Here is a 20,098-nt window from a genome sequence, read left to right as displayed (position 1 = left end):
CCTGGGGGATGGGGTCAACATGAGGGGACTTGGAGAGGTCCCTGCAGTGGGATCAGGTGTGCAAATTTGGGGTCTGCCATGAGCTGAGTGACACTGAAGTGCTGGGATATGTGGGGTCACACCAAAGCCAGCACTGCCTGGGGGACTGCTGGGGATCCCTTTCCTCGTGGGACCCCAGGTGGGTTCTGGGGCCGTCAGGATGGAGTTGTCTCCCTTCTAAACCTGGGACAGCATCACCAGCATGCCTCCTGGGACAGTTTGAGACAGTGGCTGGCCTTCCAGACAAAGAGCCTTTGGTGATGAAATGCCTCTTGAGCAGCTCCATAGCAGACTGACAACCAGCCTGTGCTGAGGTCATGCTCTTCCATCTGGGTTTCCACCAGCCAGTGAGTTATTGTAGGAGGACAGAGAGGATTTATCCTTAGTTTATCCTTGCTGCAAAAAGCTGGGTGTCTCTCCCCCAGCCCTGAGCATGGATATGAGGCTGTGAGACCCTCACCCTGCTCCCTCTATGGCTCCCATGCATCCCTCACTGCCCTGTTCCTGCAAGGTCCCCACTGCCAACCCCGTGTGTGTGAGCTCATGGGAACTCCCTGCGGAATGCAAATGTCTTCCAACACACTTCCCACTCACCAGAGTTTGGGCAGATCCTGTATCATCCCTATTTTGGGTCCTCCCCAGGTCCCCAGGATGGCCTTGCTGCCCAGCCTGACCGAGCGGAGGAATGGCAAAGAGTTCCAGCACACATGGGCTGTGCCAGCCCCATCCCGGCCACCAGTTCTGGGAAATACCCCGTGAGCCTGCAGGGCTGTACTGGCAGGAGTAATACCCGATCTCCGTGGCTGATAGCAGCCTTTCACGGCTCTTAGCCAGGCTCTCTGGGAGAGGTGAAGCAGTTCAGCCTCCCACAGCCCTAAGGAGAGGGAAGGTAGGTGCAAACAGCTAAAAATTAGTTTGGGGAGAGCCAGGGCCATGCTGTGCCAAGCCCTGCTGCATTCACAGTGGGTATCAAAGCCAGCACCACACCCCAGGAGAGCCCTTTTTCATGCCACGTACCCCCCACTAACACTTTCCAACTCCTGTGCTCATTTTCACCCAAATTACACTAGAGGTAGAAGTCAAAAGGCAATTTCTATGCACATCAGGAGAACTGCTGATGGAGGATACAGAGGAGAGACAACTCCTGCTGAGAAAAATGCTGCAGCGTGAGCCCAGCCCTCTACCAGACACTGGAGCAGCCACCCGGAGGCCAAACTTCCTGGGAAATCTGGCTTCCTTGGGCTGGCCGCTCATGGCATCACAGGGTTTGTTTTGTTCTGGGCTTGAGATACCGGTGAGATGAAAAAAATGCTTTGTGAGTGTTGAATTAAAAGGATGATGCAAAAGCTGCAGGGTGCTTTGGCTGGGAAACGTGAGCGGCTCACAGTTGGCCCCAACAGGGCTCAGGCTGTTTGGAGAACATGGGGTTTCTGCGATTAGGCTGCTCATATGACTCAATATATAACCACCAGTTACACACTAGATTTAATCTTGGGTCAAAAGTCATGGATAATTCAAACCACACAGAAAATGTTGATCGCCTGCTTGCCGGAGCTGTTTTTCTCTGTGATTCTTTGTTTGGGCTAAACAACCTCCGCAAAGCAAATGCAGCCTGGCCCAGGGCAAGAGGGGGGCCAGTCCTGGCTGGAGTGATCCCTGTTCCCACTCCAGGAGCTGTCTGCTCTGCCTGAATCCCACATCCAGTTTTCTGAGTCTTGTTCCATCTCATGAATTTGCCATGGGGGAAATGGAAGGATGATTCACACCCTAAACGTCCCGTTGGAAGCATCGCATCAGTCCTGGGTCAAGTCGTCTCACTGTTTGGGCAGTGAGGGTGCCTTCCTCACCCTGAGGGAGCAAGGCTGGGAATGCTGCCTGCCCTGTAGCATCTTGGATACTTGGCTCCCTGCATCCTGTATTTCATTTGGTTCCTCTCAGGGACTCCCCCAGTTTCTTGTTTGGGCAGTTTCTTTCCTGACCAAGTCACAAAAAACACTCTGGTATCTGGAAGATGCCAGTGGGGATGGACAGGAATGTTCTGCCTGGTCAGGTTAATTGAGCAAAGGATTTCAAAACAGGGTCTTGGAAACATTGATCAGGTCAAAGATCTGTGCCTGGGGTGGTGAGGGACTGGAACTGGAACAGCCCAGAGCAGCTGTGGCTGCCCCATCCCTGGGAGTGTCCAAGGCCAGGTTGAACAGGGCTTGGAGCACCCTGGTCTAGTACAAGGTGCCCCTGCCATGGCAGGGGATTGGAACTCCATGACCTTTAAGGTCCCTTCCAACCCAGGCCATTCCATGATTCCATGATTTTGAGCTCTGAGGTTTCAGTGTGTCTGTGGGGAGCGTTTGCTGCTCCGTGCACCCATGAGCAGATGGTTGCCCTTTCACTGCTTTCCAGAGGCAGCATCCATGATTTCTGGTGATTTGCTTCTCTGCTAAAAGCTTCACTGGGCACGAAAGGGAAAAGCCATCCTTCAGCTGTGCAGAACAGTGTCTTGCAGGATGGTTATTTGTAGGGAATGCAGCGTCCCTTCTGCCCAGTCTGTGGCAGCAGACGTCACTGCTCGGTTACTGCACAGGGACAAGTGCCTGTCGTGGAGCATGGCTGAGCTCATCCATCACTGAGCTCCTCTGCTCCTCAGTCTCCTCTCAGGTCATTAGGAAGGATGAGTGATCCCTCCCTTCCCCTACAAAACCCTTTGCCATGCAGTGACAGAGAAGGATGCAAAGAGCCCCTAAGAGCACAAAAAAGCTTTTCCCTGCAGGGACACGAAGGAGGCAGGGAAGCAACATCCCATACATTTTGCAATCAGGAGGGGCACTGAGACAATCACCTCAGCCAGGGCTGGGCAGGATGACACTAAACCCCATCTCTGGGAAGAACTTCCTGGTCCCTGGCTGCTCCTGCCCTCACCATGGAGCTGGTGCTGTGAGCACAGCCAGAGGGTTTTGCCTGAAAACCAGGGATCTCAGCCTGGGGTAGAGCCAGCCAGAGCCTGAGAGGGCTGATTCCTCTTCCCATACATCTGCACAGGAAAGAGGCAAAGCCCTTGGGGATGAGGAGAGAAAGCACTGGAACAGGCATAAACAGCTTAGTAATAATACTAATGATAGCAGTTAGCACGTCGGCAGTGGTTTGCAGCGCAGAGCACTGTACAAACATTAATTAGTGCAGGCAGACAATTCAGCGATATGGTTCCCATTTTGCCAACTACGATGAGGAGAGAACCGACCATCTGCTTAAATCCTCTTTAATTTAATCCCGGGGCCTTCACAGGAAAATCCTGAGCCCATTTCAGCCTCAGATGAAACCGCCTGAGAGTGGATGGGCCCTTCAGACTCTCCTGGATCCCACCACGGGATGTTTGAAGGGTGTTGGTGGCTGTGGGCTGAGCCTGGAGCTGGAAAACACACCATGGCTGTTTTCTCTGTCAATAAATACACGTGGTGTAGCCAGAGCACCGCTGGTTTTCCTTTAGACACGTGTTGCTGGATTCTTTGGGGTTTTCCAGTTGGAGATGTAGAGCTAGTTTGGGCTATTCTCATCCTCTGCTGCTCTACCCGTGGCAGTTTTATGACCTGTTGGGACAGATGGTTCATTCATAAAAATTAAAGCAGCTGTCAAGAATGACTGGGATGAGTCAGATGGGATAAGCTATAACTGGGGTTCAGCCCTTTGGGGTGGCTCTGCTGGCTCCAGGGACATGTGTGGCTGAGACTGAGATACCATGAGGCACTGGACACCAGGATAAGCTAAAACTGCTGCAATTAGGGTACCCAGGGCTTTTTCTCTTTAAGGATACTGTTCTGTATTGCACAGCAAGCACACACTGCAGTGTGGTTTGGCCAAGGATGGGGGTCAGCACTCGGGGCTTGGCCATGGGGCTGGAAGTTGAACCCCAGTATGAGCCAGACACAGGAGCAGCCCCCCAAAAATCCCCCCCAGAATGGGAGAACAGCAGATATTGCAGGAGGGTGAGCTGGGAGGGCGAGCAGCTGGAAGCAGAGCTGTGATCATGCCTCAGCACGGCAGCGCAGCGGTGCTGGGGGTGCAGCCATGCCTGGGGCTTTCTGCAGCCCTCCCTTGGTCCACGGATAATGCCTAGGCAGGAAAAGAGGCAGATGGAACCACAGGGGATGGGAAAGGCCAACACTTCCACAAGGAGATCCCTTTCTCCTTCAGTAGCAGGAAAACATGTTTGCCTACTCTTAAGCTAATATTGAAACCACGGTCCCTTCCCAAACACTGCGTCTGAATTTCCCACTGCACGTGAACTCATCAGCCCTACACATGGAAGAACGTGCTCAGCTCCAGCACAGGCTGGTTTTCCTAGGCTGATTTATTAGGATTAGTGGCTTTTTTTCACTAGGTATAGATTCAAAAGTCTATAATGGTGGAATTTTCCCTCTTCTCTGGGCAGATGGGTTCTAACACAGAGCCAAGAAGGGTTTGCAAAGAATTTTATTTTTTCTTTAGACAAAAGAGCTCCTGGATCACTTTGTCCCTGACTGAGCACACCTCGTATTTCATTTAAATCCTGCACTGAGCTGAGCTGGACCTGCAGCTACATCTCAAATTTGCAGATGCTGAAATGCTTGGCTAGATCAGGGCCTTCCTCCTCTCACCATCTCCCAGGGCCTTTTCAAATTAACCCCCAGCCCAGCCATGTTTTGAAGTCCAGGATGGTGCAAATGGTGCAGATAATGCTGATTTCAGCAAGATCCTCTAAGCTTGGGCTCTCTCTCAGTTTTGTCTTGTGGATGGCATCCCCAGGCAGCTCCTGCATTCCGTCTCCACACCAGGTTGCCTTGTTAAGTGCCTGATTTTAATTTCTCTCAATCAGAAGCTGGGCCCGAGCAATTACGTTGTAACGAGCAATTCATCCAGGGGGAGAGTGTGGATCTAGGTTAATTGGTCTGACAACTGAACCCAATCCTTTCCGGTTTTGCCCAGTTTTCCTTATTTTTCTCTCCCTCTGCACAATCTCTGCAAAGCTCTCAGCCTTGTTAATTAAGAAGGTAACTTCACCCCAAGGGCTGTTTTGTTCTCCCCTCCCTCCTTTAAACACAAGAGTGAAAAAAGCAGCAAGAATTAGCTAGTTTGGGATGAAACAACCACCTTGGAGCAGGACAGAGCCGGCTGGGTCTGACAGCAGTCAGACTGTGTGGAGCTGCTGCTGTTCTCCTGGGCTTTGGGGAAACAATGCTGCGTGATGAAAGCAGGTGCAGGGCCAGAAACACTCCTCCAGGCACGTTTGATGTGTTCCACAGGCACACTGCAAAGCGGGGCAGGGTGGAAAGCAGGGGGGTCCCTAGGGCTGGGTGGGTTCTGGGTCATGGCTGGGGCTGCAGTGCTGCAAATTTGGGGGACAGATGCAGGAGGGTTTATGGCTTCTTGGGAACACACAGTCCTAATGGTCTGGGCACTTCTGAAACCCTTTTTGCTAAAAAACACTGTGGCAAAAGCCCCGTGCATCGGGGTCTCTGCCCTGTGGCCATACCAGGAGGAGTAGAAATGAAGCTTTCCCCTTTTTTGTGGACTCTTTGTGGTCTCTTTTTATGAATTCCCATCAAAAAGCTGGGCTCTGCCCATGCCAGGCAGGGTGGGACACTCAGCTCCCTGTTTTCTGGTCTCCCATGGGTGTGGACAGCCTCAACCCCACTGTATGGGAAGGAACTAGAACATGTTCTGTGCCTCCATTTTCATAATCGGAAGGTTCATGGGTAACCCAGAGATCAATTTTGGAGTGAGGAGATGCCAGTGATGTTTATAGTCAGACATGTTTCCCTGCAGACTGGTATGTCCTGCAGAGAATAAACTGGCCCCAGTGCAGGGAATCAGTCCCAAAACACATCCCCTGTGCTCCAAGATGTACTGAGGGGATCTGTCTGGGCAGCTGAGGCTGCCACTGGCACCAGTGCCTGTCCCCAGCAGCCACTCAGGAGCACTTTCTCTGGGATAAAAAGGATGTGCACAAGATGTATGAGCAGGAAGCACAGCTGTGAGAGTGCTCTGCTAGACTGGAAAAGGAAAATCTGTTATAAAACAGGCACCTGAGGCATGAGTTTGCTTTTCCAGAGGCTGTGGGAGCCCGAGGGTCTGGAACTGAGAGCAAAGGAGATGCCTGCAATGGGAGGGGTGGTAACACTTGGAAAGCTTCAGAGATGGTTCCTCAGGGCTCATGGAGTCATTACCTGGCACAGCTGTGACTGGGAGGGGAAGGAAGCAGGGCAGGGGCGTTGAGCCAGGGGGTTCCCAGCTGGCACCTGGCCAAAAGCCTCATGCAGGTGGGCACAGAAAGGGTAACACAGGCACCAGGGATCCCAATCCCACTGAGATGGAGAGCTGTGACCATCTGCTGCCCACTCCTGGATGGTGCCTTCAGCAGTGATATCACAAAATGGTCTGGGTTGGAACTTCAAAGACCACCCAGTTCCAGCTGGTGACAGCACTGAGCCTTGCCTGGGTGGCAGCAGTGCTGTGTGCAGGCTCTTTGCAGCACAAAGTGCAGCAGCTCCCTGCCTTTCCCATCCCTTTTCCTGGGAAGGGCTCAACCCATGCAGCAGGAGCTGCTCCTCGTCCTCACACGTCCCCTGGCGCTCACAATGGGGCCCTCTTGCCTGACTTTTACTAAACAGAAGCCAACTCCCAGCCTCCATAGCTGCTTCTAGTGCACCTCCCAGCACTTTTGGGAGTTTCCCTGAGCCCTCTGGTGTTTTGAAGCCATCCCCAGGAGCTGTTGGGTGACTCACCAGACAGATGTGAAGGCAGCACAGGTGCTGCCCAGCTGGGGCTCCCATTGGGATGGCACAAAGGAAAAATGCCATGGGCACACAGGGCTCACAGGCTTGGTTACATCTCCATAGACCCTCAAGAGCTCTCACCCAGTACCTGAACTACAGCCCTTCAGTAACTGCTGTTCATCTCCCTCCCCTGGATCTCAGGAAAACAGGCCCAGCTCCAGCCCTGGTTACCTGGATATGTTGAATGCAGATTCTGGGGCATGGGGTATAGGACCCAGACACAGCCAAGACAAGTTCACCCCAAATCTTGCAAGTTATACTTTAAAATAATATATAGGGTGGGTCTGTTCTGGGAGAGGAGCAGCACCAGGATCACTGCTGGCACCCTCCAGCCAAGGAGGACTGGGCAGGTGAGGGATGGGGATGGGCTCAGACCTGTTGAGGGTGGTTGTGGGGTGTGCAAGCTCAGCTCCACTGGTATCTGCCCATGGTGTGGCCTGACACCAGTGCCCTCCCCTATGACGGGTGTTTACAGAGCTGGATAGGATCCCTGGAGCCCTTGTGTCCATGTCCCTCTGGCTGCAGGACACCAGGGTTCTATGAGGTCGTGGTCAGACCCTTCCTGCAGCTGCATCCAAGAGCTGGGGATCTCCAGGAAAAAGCCATGAGCTGGGAACCTCCAGGAAAAAGGCACTGGTGGGATGTTGCTGGCACGTTTGGTGGTTGGTGGAAACAGCAGGCGAGGTGGCCTCATGCTCGGGGTTGCTGGTCCCGGCGGTGCTCCGAGTGCAGCGTCAGCTGGATTTTGGCAGCTGTGAGCCCTGGCCCCTCACTGCCCACAGTCCTGGCCCCAAGGAGGCAGGGAGAAGGTGGCATGCTCACGTCTGAATACAACATGTTCCCCAAACATGTTTGTTAACATAGTCACAAATAAACATTTTGCAAGATTTTTGCCAGGAGGACGGGCTTAATGTGTGTGGAGCTCTGAAGGACAGGAGAAAGCCAGTGCAGCCTATCATGTGGGCTCTGGTCTGGCCTCCCCAGCACTGCTGGGGCAAGGGAAGTTGATTCCTCTCTGGGGAGTGCATTACTCAAGTCCCTGTGCACAAATTGAGAGGCAAATCCCATTAATCCAACCAGGAGGGAAACAATATTGTAGTGCTGGAGGAGAAGGGAAGGGCAAGCAATACCCACCAGGAACCACCCCAGTTCCTCTGTCCTCCCCACCAGCAGCTGTGTCCCCACTCTGCTCCCCAAAATGGGCTCCGGCTTCAGAGTGAGCAAAAGGAAAAAGCAAAGTCATGTCCCAGCTCCTTGGGGGATTTCAGGCTTTCAGGGGCAGGATGAGCAATCTCAGTCCTGGGAGGGCTGTGGGGTCCCATGGGGAAGAAGGGGCACAGCCAAGCAGGGAGGCATGGAGGGGGACAGGGGATGCCCTGGGCTGTCAGGGGTCTTCAGCCTGAGATTTTTCCAGGGATATTTTCTATATGGACCCTATAGATGCCTAGTTCATCTTCTAACCCACAAATCTTTCATGTTTTTGCCCATCCCATTCTCTGCCCCATCCAGCTGGAGAGAGAACAAGTGGCTGGGAGGGGACTCAGCACCTGGTGGGGGCCAGCCCAGCTCATTTCCTCATCCCTGGAAGTGTCCAAGGCCAGGTCGGACAGGGCTTGGAGCAACCTGGTCTAGTGCAAGGTGTCCCTGCCCATGGCAGGGAGTTGCAGTGAGATGGTCTTTAAGATCCCTTCCAGCCCAAACCATTCTATGATTCTGGGATTTTCCTGGCACCTGCAGCTGTGGCTGCCCCTCGGTACCCCCAGGTGGTCCGGCTGGTCCCGGTAAGCTGTGCCTCCGGGCTGCAGTGCCCAGCGGGAGGGATGCAGAGGGCATTGGAGCCTGGGCTGGGATAACCGGGAGGGCTGAGGGCTGGAAGGAAGGCTGGCACACCGTGCTGAGCGCAGGCTGGCAGCAGCGCGCTCCCACACGCGATCACACAGTCCCCTCTAGTGGATATTCCTCTTCCATCCACATGGATGTCCTGCCCACGCTGCGTTGGCACCACCGGGCTCCGAAGCCTGGCCCCAGCAGTGACCCTGGGGCACCATCCTGCTCCTCTCCTGAAACGGGGCACGGTGGCAGGAGCAAAGCCCCATCCAGCTGCCTCCAGCTGGTCCATCCCTTCCTCCGTTCCTTCCCCTCCTGCGTATTTGGGTGACTCATCCTTCCCCCGCCCCATCCCCTGCCCTGGCTTTGTCCCACACCACCCGCTGCCCTTGCGTCAGGGCTGGCCCTGGTTGGCCCCTGCATTCCTGGTTCTCCCTCTCCGCTGGGATATCCTACTGCTCAGAGTTATTTGGGCAGTGGCCAACATGAGAACAAGCTAATGAGCACTCGCGTGGCGACTGCTTCCAGGGATCCAGGGGTGAGCATCACTTGCTCCTGCCCTGCTAGGGCCTGCTACCTTGGTCCAGCTTGGACTCAGGAGAAGTGAGATGCTCTCAGGTGGGAATCCCCTGAGGTGGGTGGGTGTTTGCACCTTTGTCCAGCAGCTCCTGCCCCTGGCAAGGGTGCAAAGGCTCCCACTTGCACAGGGCTGGAGCACTGCCCTGTGCTCAGGGCCAGGGCCAGGGCACTGCCACCTCCTTACCCCTCCTCTCTGCCTCTGCCTGCTTTGGAAACTGCTTATCACCTGGAATAAATGTGATAATCTGCAATCTGAGGCTTTTCAAGGGAAAAAAGCCATGTAGGAGAGCGTGGAAGAACAGACACAGCTGCAGACCAGGAGTTCATCATGCTCCATCAGGATGCAGTCCCTCCCACTTGTTCCATCTTCTACTGCAAACATGTGCCCCTGGTCCCAGTGCCACCATCCAGCAGTGCCAGCTCAGGGCAGAGCTGATGTCAAACCCTCTGCCTCCATCCCTGGGCCAGGGAAGGATGGTGTCTCCTCTGGGGAGCTGGGACCTCCAGTGCAGGGCGAGGGCAGTGGGGATGGAGAAGGAGCTGTGGCCCAACACTTGCTGCCCAGAAGCCCCAAAAAGCAGCAGGAAGGTCAGAGAGGTGCCTGTTGCTCAAACCAGCCCTGGGACAGCTTTGTGGGCCTCACAGGAGCATCCTGGGGAGATGTACACCCAGTTCAGGCCATGCTGTTTGAGCAGGCAGCTGAATCACCTTGACCCCATGCTGGCCAGGAGGCCTTTGGTGTCCCAACTCCAGCAGAACTTCATCTCCAGCTCACAGATGTGATTCTGGTAACACCTTGTGTCATGTCCTGGAGTCACACCAGTGCAAGGAGCACACGATCCGGTTCTGTCCTTTGATTCTGATTTTCCCAGCCCTCCTGGGATGGTCCCACAGTCCTTCCTCCCTGCCTCTGGTCCTGTGTGTCCAGCTGGGCTATGGCATTGCTCACAGCATGCAGTTTCTGGTCATGCACAAGGATTCTCATGGCACAGCCCCACAGCAAGCAGGGGAGTCCACAGACACCTCACAGGCTGGGTGTGTGGATGTGGAGCAGCCAGCAGTGATGGATATGGCATAAAATCCTGGAGAGAGCCAGGCCGTGACAGTCCCAGCCCTTTTTATAGTTTCTGCTCTGTGGCCCAACAGGACACACACTTCACAGCTTTATTTATTATAAAAGATCTTTAGGAAGATGAACTCTACCCCAAACTACCCCTTGGCTTTATTTCTGCCCACCGGGACTGTGTCTAACAGCGTGATGGCACTGCCAGGGCAGCAGGGCTGGTTCCAGGTTTTCTGGACAAGACATTCCCAAACCTGGAGGTGAACCCCCTATCCCCACACAGAGCGACAGCTGGGAAACTGCAAACCCCAAACTCCATTTCTAGGCAGCTGGATGCCAAACAACCCAGCGTTTATTGCAGTGCTCCTCATTTGCCTCGAGTTTATAGATGTACATTCAAAAATAAAAGCTCTGTGTATCTCAGCTGGACACAGACAGGCTTGAACAATGAATAGGCCAATCCATTGACGATGGAGTCACCTCCCAGTCCCAGGTGTGGGAGCAAACAGTCCAGCTACCAGCTCAGGATCTCTGTGCATCGAGTTGGAGCCTCAGGCATGAGAAACTCCAGCTCTGCTTTCAAGTATATTTGGTGTGCACACACGTGGTTTCTCTGGCATCACATCTCACCACGAGGAAAAGACCTGCTGGCCCCAGAGAGCCACATCCCTCAGGTCTGCCCCAGCTTCAGGGGAAGATGACAGGTTTGGGCAGCTGCTGGAGCGATGTGCCAGCTTGTTTTGGCTCAATGAGCAGGGAGAAGACTCTGGGGAGCTCAGGCAGCTCGTATTTACATGGTACCATTGGGAAAATACCAGCAGGGACCTCATGAAGTCACCCCAGCTGCACACAGGGGCCAACAGGCAGGGGGGGTCTGGTGGAGCCAAGGGGTTCCTGATGTTCAGCAGCTGCTGCTCATCGTGCTCCTGTGCTGTCCCAGTTCCCAGCTTGCAAACCCTCCAGCCGAGACAGCTCTTGGCCAGAAGCCTGCACCTCAGGCAGCTGCACATCCCAAACAGACCCCCCCAAACCAAACCCACCACCCACAGAAGCACACAGTGGTTTAAACAGGAAAGAAAAATGAAAAAAAGAAACAAAAAAAGATGATTGTGGTATGTAAGTCCTACTGCCCTGGGCCAACCATGCCAGCTTTTATGCTCCCCCCATCCCAAAAAACAGGGCAAGCCCCACGTCGACACAGGCTCCATCCCTGGCCCTGCAGCACCCAGGGAAGGCACAGGTTCCAAAGCACCAACTCCAGAACCCCTCCAGGTCCTGCATACGGGAGGGGTCTGGCTGCCACTGCTGAATTAGGTTATTTGTTGGTTATGTAGCTTTAAGTTCATGTACTTTTGCTCACGGAGGCCCACAGGAGAGGGGAGAGACAAACCAAAGGTGTGAGCAAGGAGCGCAGGGTGGCAAAGCCCAGCCAAGCCCTGGCTACTTCCTCTGCCTGTAGGGTTATGTGTCCAGGTGGGGAATTTTACTCCTGCAGCCAGCAAGTCCTTGGGCCAGGAGGGCAGTGGGATCCTGGACAGCGTGGGGACACACAGCAGCAGGGGCCAATGGCCTCTGTGGTGTCAGCAGTGATGCACCCGGATCATCCCTGGGGCTTTGCCTGGCGTGGGCCAGCACCAGCTCCCACTCGGGACAGCCGGGCTGTGGCTGCCCTGCCGCAGTGCCACAGGAAGGGAGGGGATACCAGCCAGCTGCTGGCTCTCCCATCAGCTGGGATATCTCTCTGAGGCCGGGTGGAGAACCAGCAGCAGCAGCAGCTGCTTTCTTGTGCCAGACAGGTCGCTGAAGTTCAAGACCGGACTGGTGCGGGCTCAGCGAAGCAGGGATGAGACAAACAAGAGAGGAAGAGGCTGTGGGCACAGCTTTGCCAAAAGCATCCCTCCTGGAGCTGCCCCTTGGTCCAAACCCTCCCTTTTTGGTGGCCAACTGCAGCTTCCCAGCAGCGCTGGCTGCTCCCAGAGCTCAGCAACGCCGGCACTGTCCCCTGGCAGAAGTGGCTGGTACAGCTGCGTGTGCTCTGAGCCCTTTGCACCAGCCAGGCACTGAACACCTCTCTGCAGCAGCCCAGAACCAGGGGAGTGGGGCTGGCAGCATGCTCTGTCCCCAGACATCCAGCACTGGGACCGTAGTGGAGCTGCAGAACAAACTGACCCTGTGATACAGCTCGTGGGCACCTCTCATGGGCTCCTGTGCTGGTTTCGACCAGGGCAGAGTTAATTTTGTTCACAGTGGCTTGTATGGGGCTATATTTTCTGTGAAGAAAATTAACTCTACCTGGCTGAAACCAGCACAGCTCCCCAGCCTTTAACAGAACACCCCTCCAACATCTTCCCCTGCAGAGTGTGAGAACTGCAAACAGCATCCATGGATGTGCTTGTGACAATCCTCCACCACCACAACCCCAGTGCAGGGAGCCTGGACAGCATCTGCCTGCTCTCCCTGCCCTCCCAGCCACCCCTCTCCCCAGATCCAGGCATTGCCAGGCAGAAAGACCTCCCGAGGCAGCCCCTTGGGATGAAACCCTGCAAGGACTAAACAAACCCCACGCACGATCCCTGACCATAACGCAGAGGGGAGGATGGAGAGCTGCTCTGTGCCACGCAGTGCACCAGGCAAGGGCAGTGACACGCTGAGGGTGACCTTGTCCATCAGAAACACCAGGCTGGGCTCATGGGGGGCGCAGATGCAGCACAGAGACCCAGGAGCCAGTGGGAAATGCTCCCCACCCAGGCTGTCAGGTCCACAGGCACAATCCTGCTGTTGGTCCCTTGTGGCACGGCTGGGCTGGGGTCTGTTTTTCAAGTCCAGGTGACTGTGGCACTTCAGCTCACCCTCCTCTTCCTCTCTGCAGCAGGGACAGCGTCTGTCTGTCTGTCCATCAGTGGTTCTGGCTTTCAGCAGGACTCCACAGGGACACAGGCAGGTGGCTGCAGCCCCAGGTGGCCGTAGTGGCCAGTGTTTAGGTGGCGTGGCCAGGCAGGAGGCGTTTGCTGTCCAGAATGGCCTTCCAGTCGTCGGCCCAGGAGTGCAGCCGGCGGCTGGGGGGCTTCAGCTGCAGGTGTTTGTTGTGACATGCAGTGAAGAGCACGTGCTCCCAGGTGGGGTTCTGCTCTGCCCCTGCAAAGGAAGGAGAGAGGTCAGTGCTCTGGACAACTCTGCGAAACACTGAAGATGATTCTACTCCAACATGAAGAGCCCAAAGTTACAAAACTGCAACAGCATGGAAAGACCAACACCCATCCCTGGCTGCCTCCAGTCACTCCTGCACCCCTCACCTCTTACCTATTATATCAGGTCTGTCATCTATAAGCAGGTCAGCAGAAACCACTGTCTTATCTCGTGTCAAAACAATCTGCTCAAGAAACTCAGGGCCAAAGTGCTTCTCCACCCAGGCATACTGGAAGGCAAGAGATGGCTGGTGAGCTCAGGGAAGGCTGATGCATGAGGCAGGGGATGCTTGGTGGAGTGGAAGCAGCCCTGGTCCCCACAAAGGGAAGATCTCTCTCTTAATAAGTTCATTAGTGGGATGGATTTGGATGCTGCTGGAGCAAAAGTTCTTTTAAAGCCAAGCACCTTTTGATGTCATGATGAAAGACTAAGACCAAGAGCCTCAATTCATGCAAATGGATGGAAGAGGGAAATTTTACAGCCAGAGGCATGGAGGAATCAGACACCTTTCACTGGGCAGCATGGATGGGAGGGGGAGCTGAGATTTGGGCCTGCTCACCTTTTCGTAAGGGCAGTACCGGTACTTCTTGATGGGGCTAGTGCAGATGAACACGTCAGTGCTGCCACGAGGAGAAAGACGGGGCAGAGTGTCATTCTGGGCCAGAGCAGGCAGCAGCCCAAAGCCAACCCCCCACCACACACAGATCAAACAGATTTAAGACATTAATCCCCCATCTCACAGAATCCCACAGCACAATTGTGTTCCCCTTTTCACAACCTCTGCTGGGAGCAGAGAGCTGAAAGGAAGGGGCTGCACATGGCTGATGTTCTAGGTGACTGCTCCAGGAGTCAAAGCCCTTTCTCCCCTCCCTTGCCTGATGGCCTGAATGGCCATGGGGAACCAGTGTCCACACCCACACACCATGGGCAGGTTCCTACTCACTCTGCCAAATTTGCCATTTGCTTCACAGCTTCCACAGCCCCAGGGAGAGGGTCCAGCTCGATGAAGAAGTTCTTGGATTCCCAGATGCTGATGGCTTTCTCCTGTGAGGGGAAAGAGAGCAGTTACTGCACTTCTTGCTATTCTTCCTGCATGTGCATCCTCCTCACCCTTTGCTGGGACAGAGGACAGGACACGGAGAACAGTGGGAGCACCAGCTCCAGTCCCCTCCTGCTCACCCCCTTTGCCTCTGTGGGTGCATCTGCTCCCCACCTGCCAACCTGCACCCATCCCAAACAATTCAGATTGGAAATGCTCTGGAACAGGCTTGGTTTGCCCCTGCAGCCCCAGACACAAAGGGAGCAGCACGTTCCTGTAAGGCCAAACACCGGAGATTATCCAGATCCAAACCAAACCCATCCAGAGGGACGGATCCATGGCCTGGTAGCCCTGCTGTACCATGATGCTGTTCAGGCACAGATGCTGTCTGGCCTATTTGTCTCCATGAGATCACTTAAAATAGCAGCCAGGTTACTCTCCCAGGAGAAAGTACATTACAGGATGAACCACACGTCAGGATGAATGCAGATGCTCTCCCTCAGGGAAGCCTGGACAAGGTCTAGCAGGCAAATAGAGCATCTCCAGGCAAGGATTTGAAGCACAACATCTAGGACAGCAGCCTGGGTGCACTCTTATGGCACAGGGAGAACAGAGAGGAGACCAGAGAGCAAAACCTTGGGGTGAGGGCAGACTCCAGGGGCTGCCTGCAATGGGTTCAGCACAGCTCTAAGGAACAGCAGCCCCTGCACTGCCTCAAACACGTTAACAGCTTGTCAGGTGCCAAGGAAAGCAATTATTTTGCACAAACACTGTGTCCTCAGGGAGGAGAGCTGGGAAGAAACAGAAGCAACCCAGCCCCAGTGCTGTGATGCAGCTGAGGAGCTGCAGATGCAGCCGGGAGGAGTTTTGAAGGAAGCTCAGCCCTGAAGGATTGATTTTCATTTTTGAGCATCTCTGTTTCTAAATTTGAGATAAGGGGAATAAGAACAAAAGGGACTTTAGGCCCATCCCAGCCTTCTTGTATTGTATATATAAACATGTATGTGTGTGAGAACAGCTTATAGCAATAAATAGGCTGGTTGGACACAGCAGCAGCTGGCCGCTCCCTGCTGCCCGATGAGCGGGAATCTAATGGGCAACCAACACATTTTGCCTTTACACCTCTACTGGGGGAAAACAACAGCAGTTGGCAACAGTGAGCAACTGGGCCTTTGCTGGGAACTCCAGAGCTCAGGGCAGCAGCACCGCAGGGAAAACACAGGTCCACGTGGGGAGTCACACCCTGCTTCATGCAGGATGTTGTCTGCACACCTCACCTGCCCTCAGGGAGGTGAATGCATCAACCCATTACAAATTTGGGCACTGAGCTTTTAACATGACATGCCAGAATCAAACCCTGTATTTCTCAAAAAAATCACAGTTAACATGAGACCAGACACTCAATTTAAAAGGAGAGAATGTTGCATTCTTCCCTTCTGCCCGAGCAGCAGAAGACATCAGTGGTTCAGAGGAGGGAAGAAAAGCCTTCTTCATACCTGTCCAAAACTGAACACACTAGTTTGGCTCAGAGCAGAAATGCCTCCAGGCTCCATGGCAAGAACAACCAGCCAAAAAGCATGCCAGGGAGCCATGCAAACATTCAAACTCCAGTTGCTCTGCCTCAGACTGGGGAGCAGCGATGTTCTATTTATAAGATATTGTCTGTAGTTGCACAAGAGACACCTGAGAAATGCAGGGTGATGCAGCATAGCACTTAAAACTGCACTGAAGTGTTTTCTTACAGCAGCACTTCCGCAGCTATCCCACTTCCAATTATGTCAAAAAGCATTTTGCAATCAAACTTGAGAAGGGAAGAACTAAGCTTACCTTGAGGAAAGACCCACTCCACTTCCAGAACCAGAATAATTCCCTGTGACACCACGACCAGCATGCTGCCCAGCAGATGGAAAAGTCCCCTGGGCTGGGAATCCCAAAGTGCCAGGACAGACCCTCAATCCCCATAAGGAATTTCCCTGCCTGTCCAGGGCTCCCCATCCTTCCAGGTCTGCGTGCTTGGTGCATTCCTGAGCTTTCTCCCATTCAGAGCTGGGACCTGGAGCTCATTGGACTCTTTGGTTCCTATTTTCTGGTCCCTGCAGCAGGTCAGTGGTGCTCTCTGATCAGAGACTGGAATGGCCCATGTGTCTGTAGCCATAGAGCAGCTCCTACTCACTTCAGCCCTGCTTTGAAACCACAGGGAAAACCAGGGCTGCCCTGAGGTCGGTCTGTGCAAGTTTTGCTACTTGTTCAGCCCAAGGTTTTGGTGGTTTTACATGATCACAGCAGACACAAGATGAGCTCACTTCATTTAACACATCCAAAGTAGTCACGATCAAGAAAGAAAAAAACTGTTATCACATGTCACACCTGCCAAACTTTGAACAGCTGCTTTACTGCACGAATGACATCCTGCACTTCCCTTTCACTGCTCCCAGCCAGAAAGGACACTTTATTCCTTCAGCTCATCAACCTTTTTAGGACTTTGCCCATGGGAGAGCCCTGGACCTTATTCCCATTCCTTTCCCTGTAACCATCATACTCCTAACAACAGGAACACTTTTGTTTACCATAACACGTTTCAACCAGTGCAACTGCAATCCATGGATGAGACCACAGACATCCACTGGGATGGGAAACTTGTAGAGGCAGAAACCAACTCTCTGCAGCAGTCAGCCTGTTGCTGAATGATAAATTACAATGTAGAGAGAGCTTCTGCTTTTAAGCTTTAATTATAAATTGAATATAATTATTCTGGCATGGGAGGGCTTGGGTTGTTTTAATTTTAAGTAAGCCCTCGAATGAAGCGTCAATTGCATGGCTGGCTCTGAACTTCTCTGCTGCATCCCACCCCTCACATTGCTCTTGAGGAGCTAAATAATCCATTTAGGAATGCTACCAATCCACATGGCCAAATCAGAGCTAGAAAACCCGAGCTATACAATCTGGGGTATTTTAAGACAGATGTTCTGAAATACCCCCTTTCCTTGCACCTGTCTCTATCCAGACATGCAGGGAAAAAGCCCACTAGACCATCTGATCAGCCTGGTCTAGTGGAAGATGTCCCTACCCGTGGCAGGGGGTTGGAACGAGACGGTCTTTAAGGTCCCTTCCATCCCAAACCATTCTGGGATTCCACGAAAGACACAGATGTGCACGAAAAAAGATTTCTGGGGGAAAAAAGGCACTGCTGGAAGCTTTCCTGTGTTCCTGTGTTTTGCTGGGAGCTTCGTGGTGGCCTCCACAGCCCTCCCAAGCACTGCACCCACAACCTGGGGGTCAGAGGGTCCCTCAGGGCCAAGCTCTGGCCACAAGAAGCCCACACGCGGAGCCGGGGGAAGCACAACTCACACTCAGCTCGGGTTCCAGGCGCCCGTACTGCTCCGACACCCAGAAGCCCCTCCGGTCCTCCAGGGCAATGTAGGGCTTGTCGGGGTACCTGGCCCTGAATTTCTTGAGGAAGCCTCCCTCGAAGTCGGCCAGCACCCCGTCCATGTCCACCAGCACCCGCAGAGCCCTGCGGGACCCCGCCGTGGGGCCGAGCCCCCTGCCCAGCCCGGCCAAGGGGCCGCAGCGCCGGGGCCGCAGGTGCAGGAAGCAGCTCAGCAAAATCATGGTGGAGGGGGCTCGGGGCAGGGAATGGGGGCTCGGGGAAGGGGCTTTGGGGCAGGGGTTGAGGAGAGGCTTGAGAAAGGGAGTGGGGAGCTTGAGGAAGCAGATGGGGGTTAGAGGAAAGGAATAGGGGGCTTGAAGAAGGGGATGGGGGGCTCAGAGAAGGGGGCTCGTGGAAGGGGATGGGGGCTTGAGGCAGGGGATAGGGGGCTCAGAGCAGGGGATGGGGGGCTCTCCAAGCAAAGGGGGGGGGCCGCTATTTCAAGCCCGCACCAAGCCAGCGGGCAGCCCTGTCAAGAGCATCCCTTTGCAGCAGGAGCAAGGAGCGGCGGGGGGGTGCAAGGGGGAGCAGAGGGGATACCGGGGGGCGCGGGGGGAATGCAAAGGCCCGTCCTGGCCCCCAGCGCGTCCTCTCCCTCCCCGCCCCATCCCTCCCTGGCAGCGAGCGTGGAGCGGCGGCGGCGGCGGCGGGAGGGGAGCGGCGGCAGCGGGGCCGGTGCCCGGTGCCCGGTGCCCGGCGCCCGCCGCGGAGCTCGCCCCGACCCGGCAGTGCAAAGCCCAGTTCCTCTTCCCAGTGCTTGCCGAGCCCGGAGCGCCGGCACCGCCTTAAAGCGGCACAAGCGCCCTGCGACAGCGCGGTGGCTCCGCGCCGCCCGGCCGCCTTAAGGCTGCCCCAGCCTCGCCGCTCTTCCCCTGCGTCCCTCCCTGCCTCAGTTTCCTTCGCCCTCAGTCTTCGGGATGCCCAGTCCCCCTCCTATTCCCTCCCCATGCCCGTCCCTGCCTGCAGGGGTGGTGGGTACATTTGGAGGCACACGTAATGTGGTGGGTTTTTTGCATAGAATGCAGCCGTTTCTGCCAGTTCTTGCTCCGTGTGACAACTCTGTCCCCACGCGTGACAGGAACCCTTAAAAGCCAACCTCAGGGCCCCAAAGAAGCACCCACTACACCACGAAGGGCTCGATGTTCTGACCAGAGAGACCAAAGATCTGTTCAAAAAAACACTTCGGGAGTTAAGACTGATGAAGAAGAGGGAGTTCACCGAGTGGTATTGACAGGATTAGGCAACCACTGAGCTGGGAAATAAAAGATTTCCCTCGACAGCAATAACAAGGTTCCAAAATACTTAATTTTTCAAGTCCAGAATGTTTCCCAGTGGAATGCAGTGTCCTTGTGTCCTAGAAAGGGCAAATTCACTGCTGGGATCCAGTGACCTGGGGAAGGTCACGGAGGGAAGGAAGGAAGAACTGGCTGGACACGATGGTGATCTCAGCTGAGGCTGGGAGAGGAATGTGTGAAGTTCAGGTCTGTGTTGTGCTTTCACTTGTACTGAAGGCGTTTTGCTTCCTGCAAGGAATGGGATTTCAACACAGCTGGATGTTCCTGACTAAGCAGGGAGGGAATACATGCAAATTTATGGCTCTCCAGGGCAGTGGTCAGGGCACCGAGCCTGACAAGAGTTCAAGGAGCATTGGGATAACGCTCTCAGGCACGCGGTGGGATTTCGGAACTGTCCTGTGCAGGGCCAGGAGTTGGACTGGATGACACCCTGTGGGTCCCTTTCAGCTCTGGATATTTTACAATTCTGTGATCTCCACTCAGGCTTCCATCATCTTCATGGATACTGGACGACAGACACATTCCCTGCTTGCAACAGCTTAGGGACACGTTGCTTCAGCTCCCCACGGATGGAAAATACACATCCATGTATTAACCTGAGGCATTCAAACCCTATTCCCTGATACCAAGGCGAATACTGCACGCAATCAGACGACACGCACCACATTCGGTCTCCGTCAGAGGGGACAAAAGGGATTAAACCTCTGCTGGTGCAGTGCAGCCATTCGGGTGGGCTTTACCCCCCGCCCCGCGGGCAGCGGGAGGGACCGGCCACCCGTGTCGGGGAGGGCCCGCTGTCACGGATGGCGCGGTGCGGCTGGGGTCTCCATGTCG

General features: G+C 54.6%; 1 protein-coding gene across 1 annotated transcript; it reads right to left on the bottom strand.

Moving 5' to 3' along the window:
• Positions 1-11,413: 11,413 nt before the first annotated feature.
• NT5M (5',3'-nucleotidase, mitochondrial) lies at positions 11,414-18,702 on the bottom strand. The gene is made up of 5 exons (XM_082292152.1): positions 17,888-18,702; positions 14,444-14,544; positions 14,060-14,120; positions 13,615-13,729; positions 11,414-13,449 (listed from the first exon to the last, which is right to left on the bottom strand). The coding sequence occupies exons 1-5, from the start codon at positions 18,149-18,151 to the stop codon at positions 13,292-13,294; spliced, it is 699 nt and encodes a 232-aa protein (XP_082148278.1). The 5' UTR covers positions 18,152-18,702; the 3' UTR covers positions 11,414-13,291.
• Between the last annotated feature and the right edge of the window lie 1,396 nt (positions 18,703-20,098).

This window comes from Coloeus monedula, assembly GCF_965178545.1.
Source record: "Coloeus monedula genome assembly, chromosome: 16".
Classification (NCBI taxonomy): Eukaryota; Metazoa; Chordata; class Aves; order Passeriformes; family Corvidae; genus Coloeus; species Coloeus monedula.
This window is presented reverse-complemented; position numbering and strand designations above follow the sequence as displayed.

Coding starts and splice junctions, on each gene's coding strand:
- NT5M (XM_082292152.1), bottom strand. CDS start 18,151: ATGATTTTGCTGAGCTGCTTCCTGCACCTGCGGCCCCGGCGCTGCGGC. Junction 14,545..17,887: donor GCCTGGAACCCGAGCTGAGT/GTGAGTTGTGCT, acceptor TTCCCCTCACAG/GAGAAAGCCATCAGCATCTG. Junction 14,121..14,443: donor CAAATGGCAAATTTGGCAGA/GTGAGTAGGAAC, acceptor TCCTCGTGGCAG/CACTGACGTGTTCATCTGCA.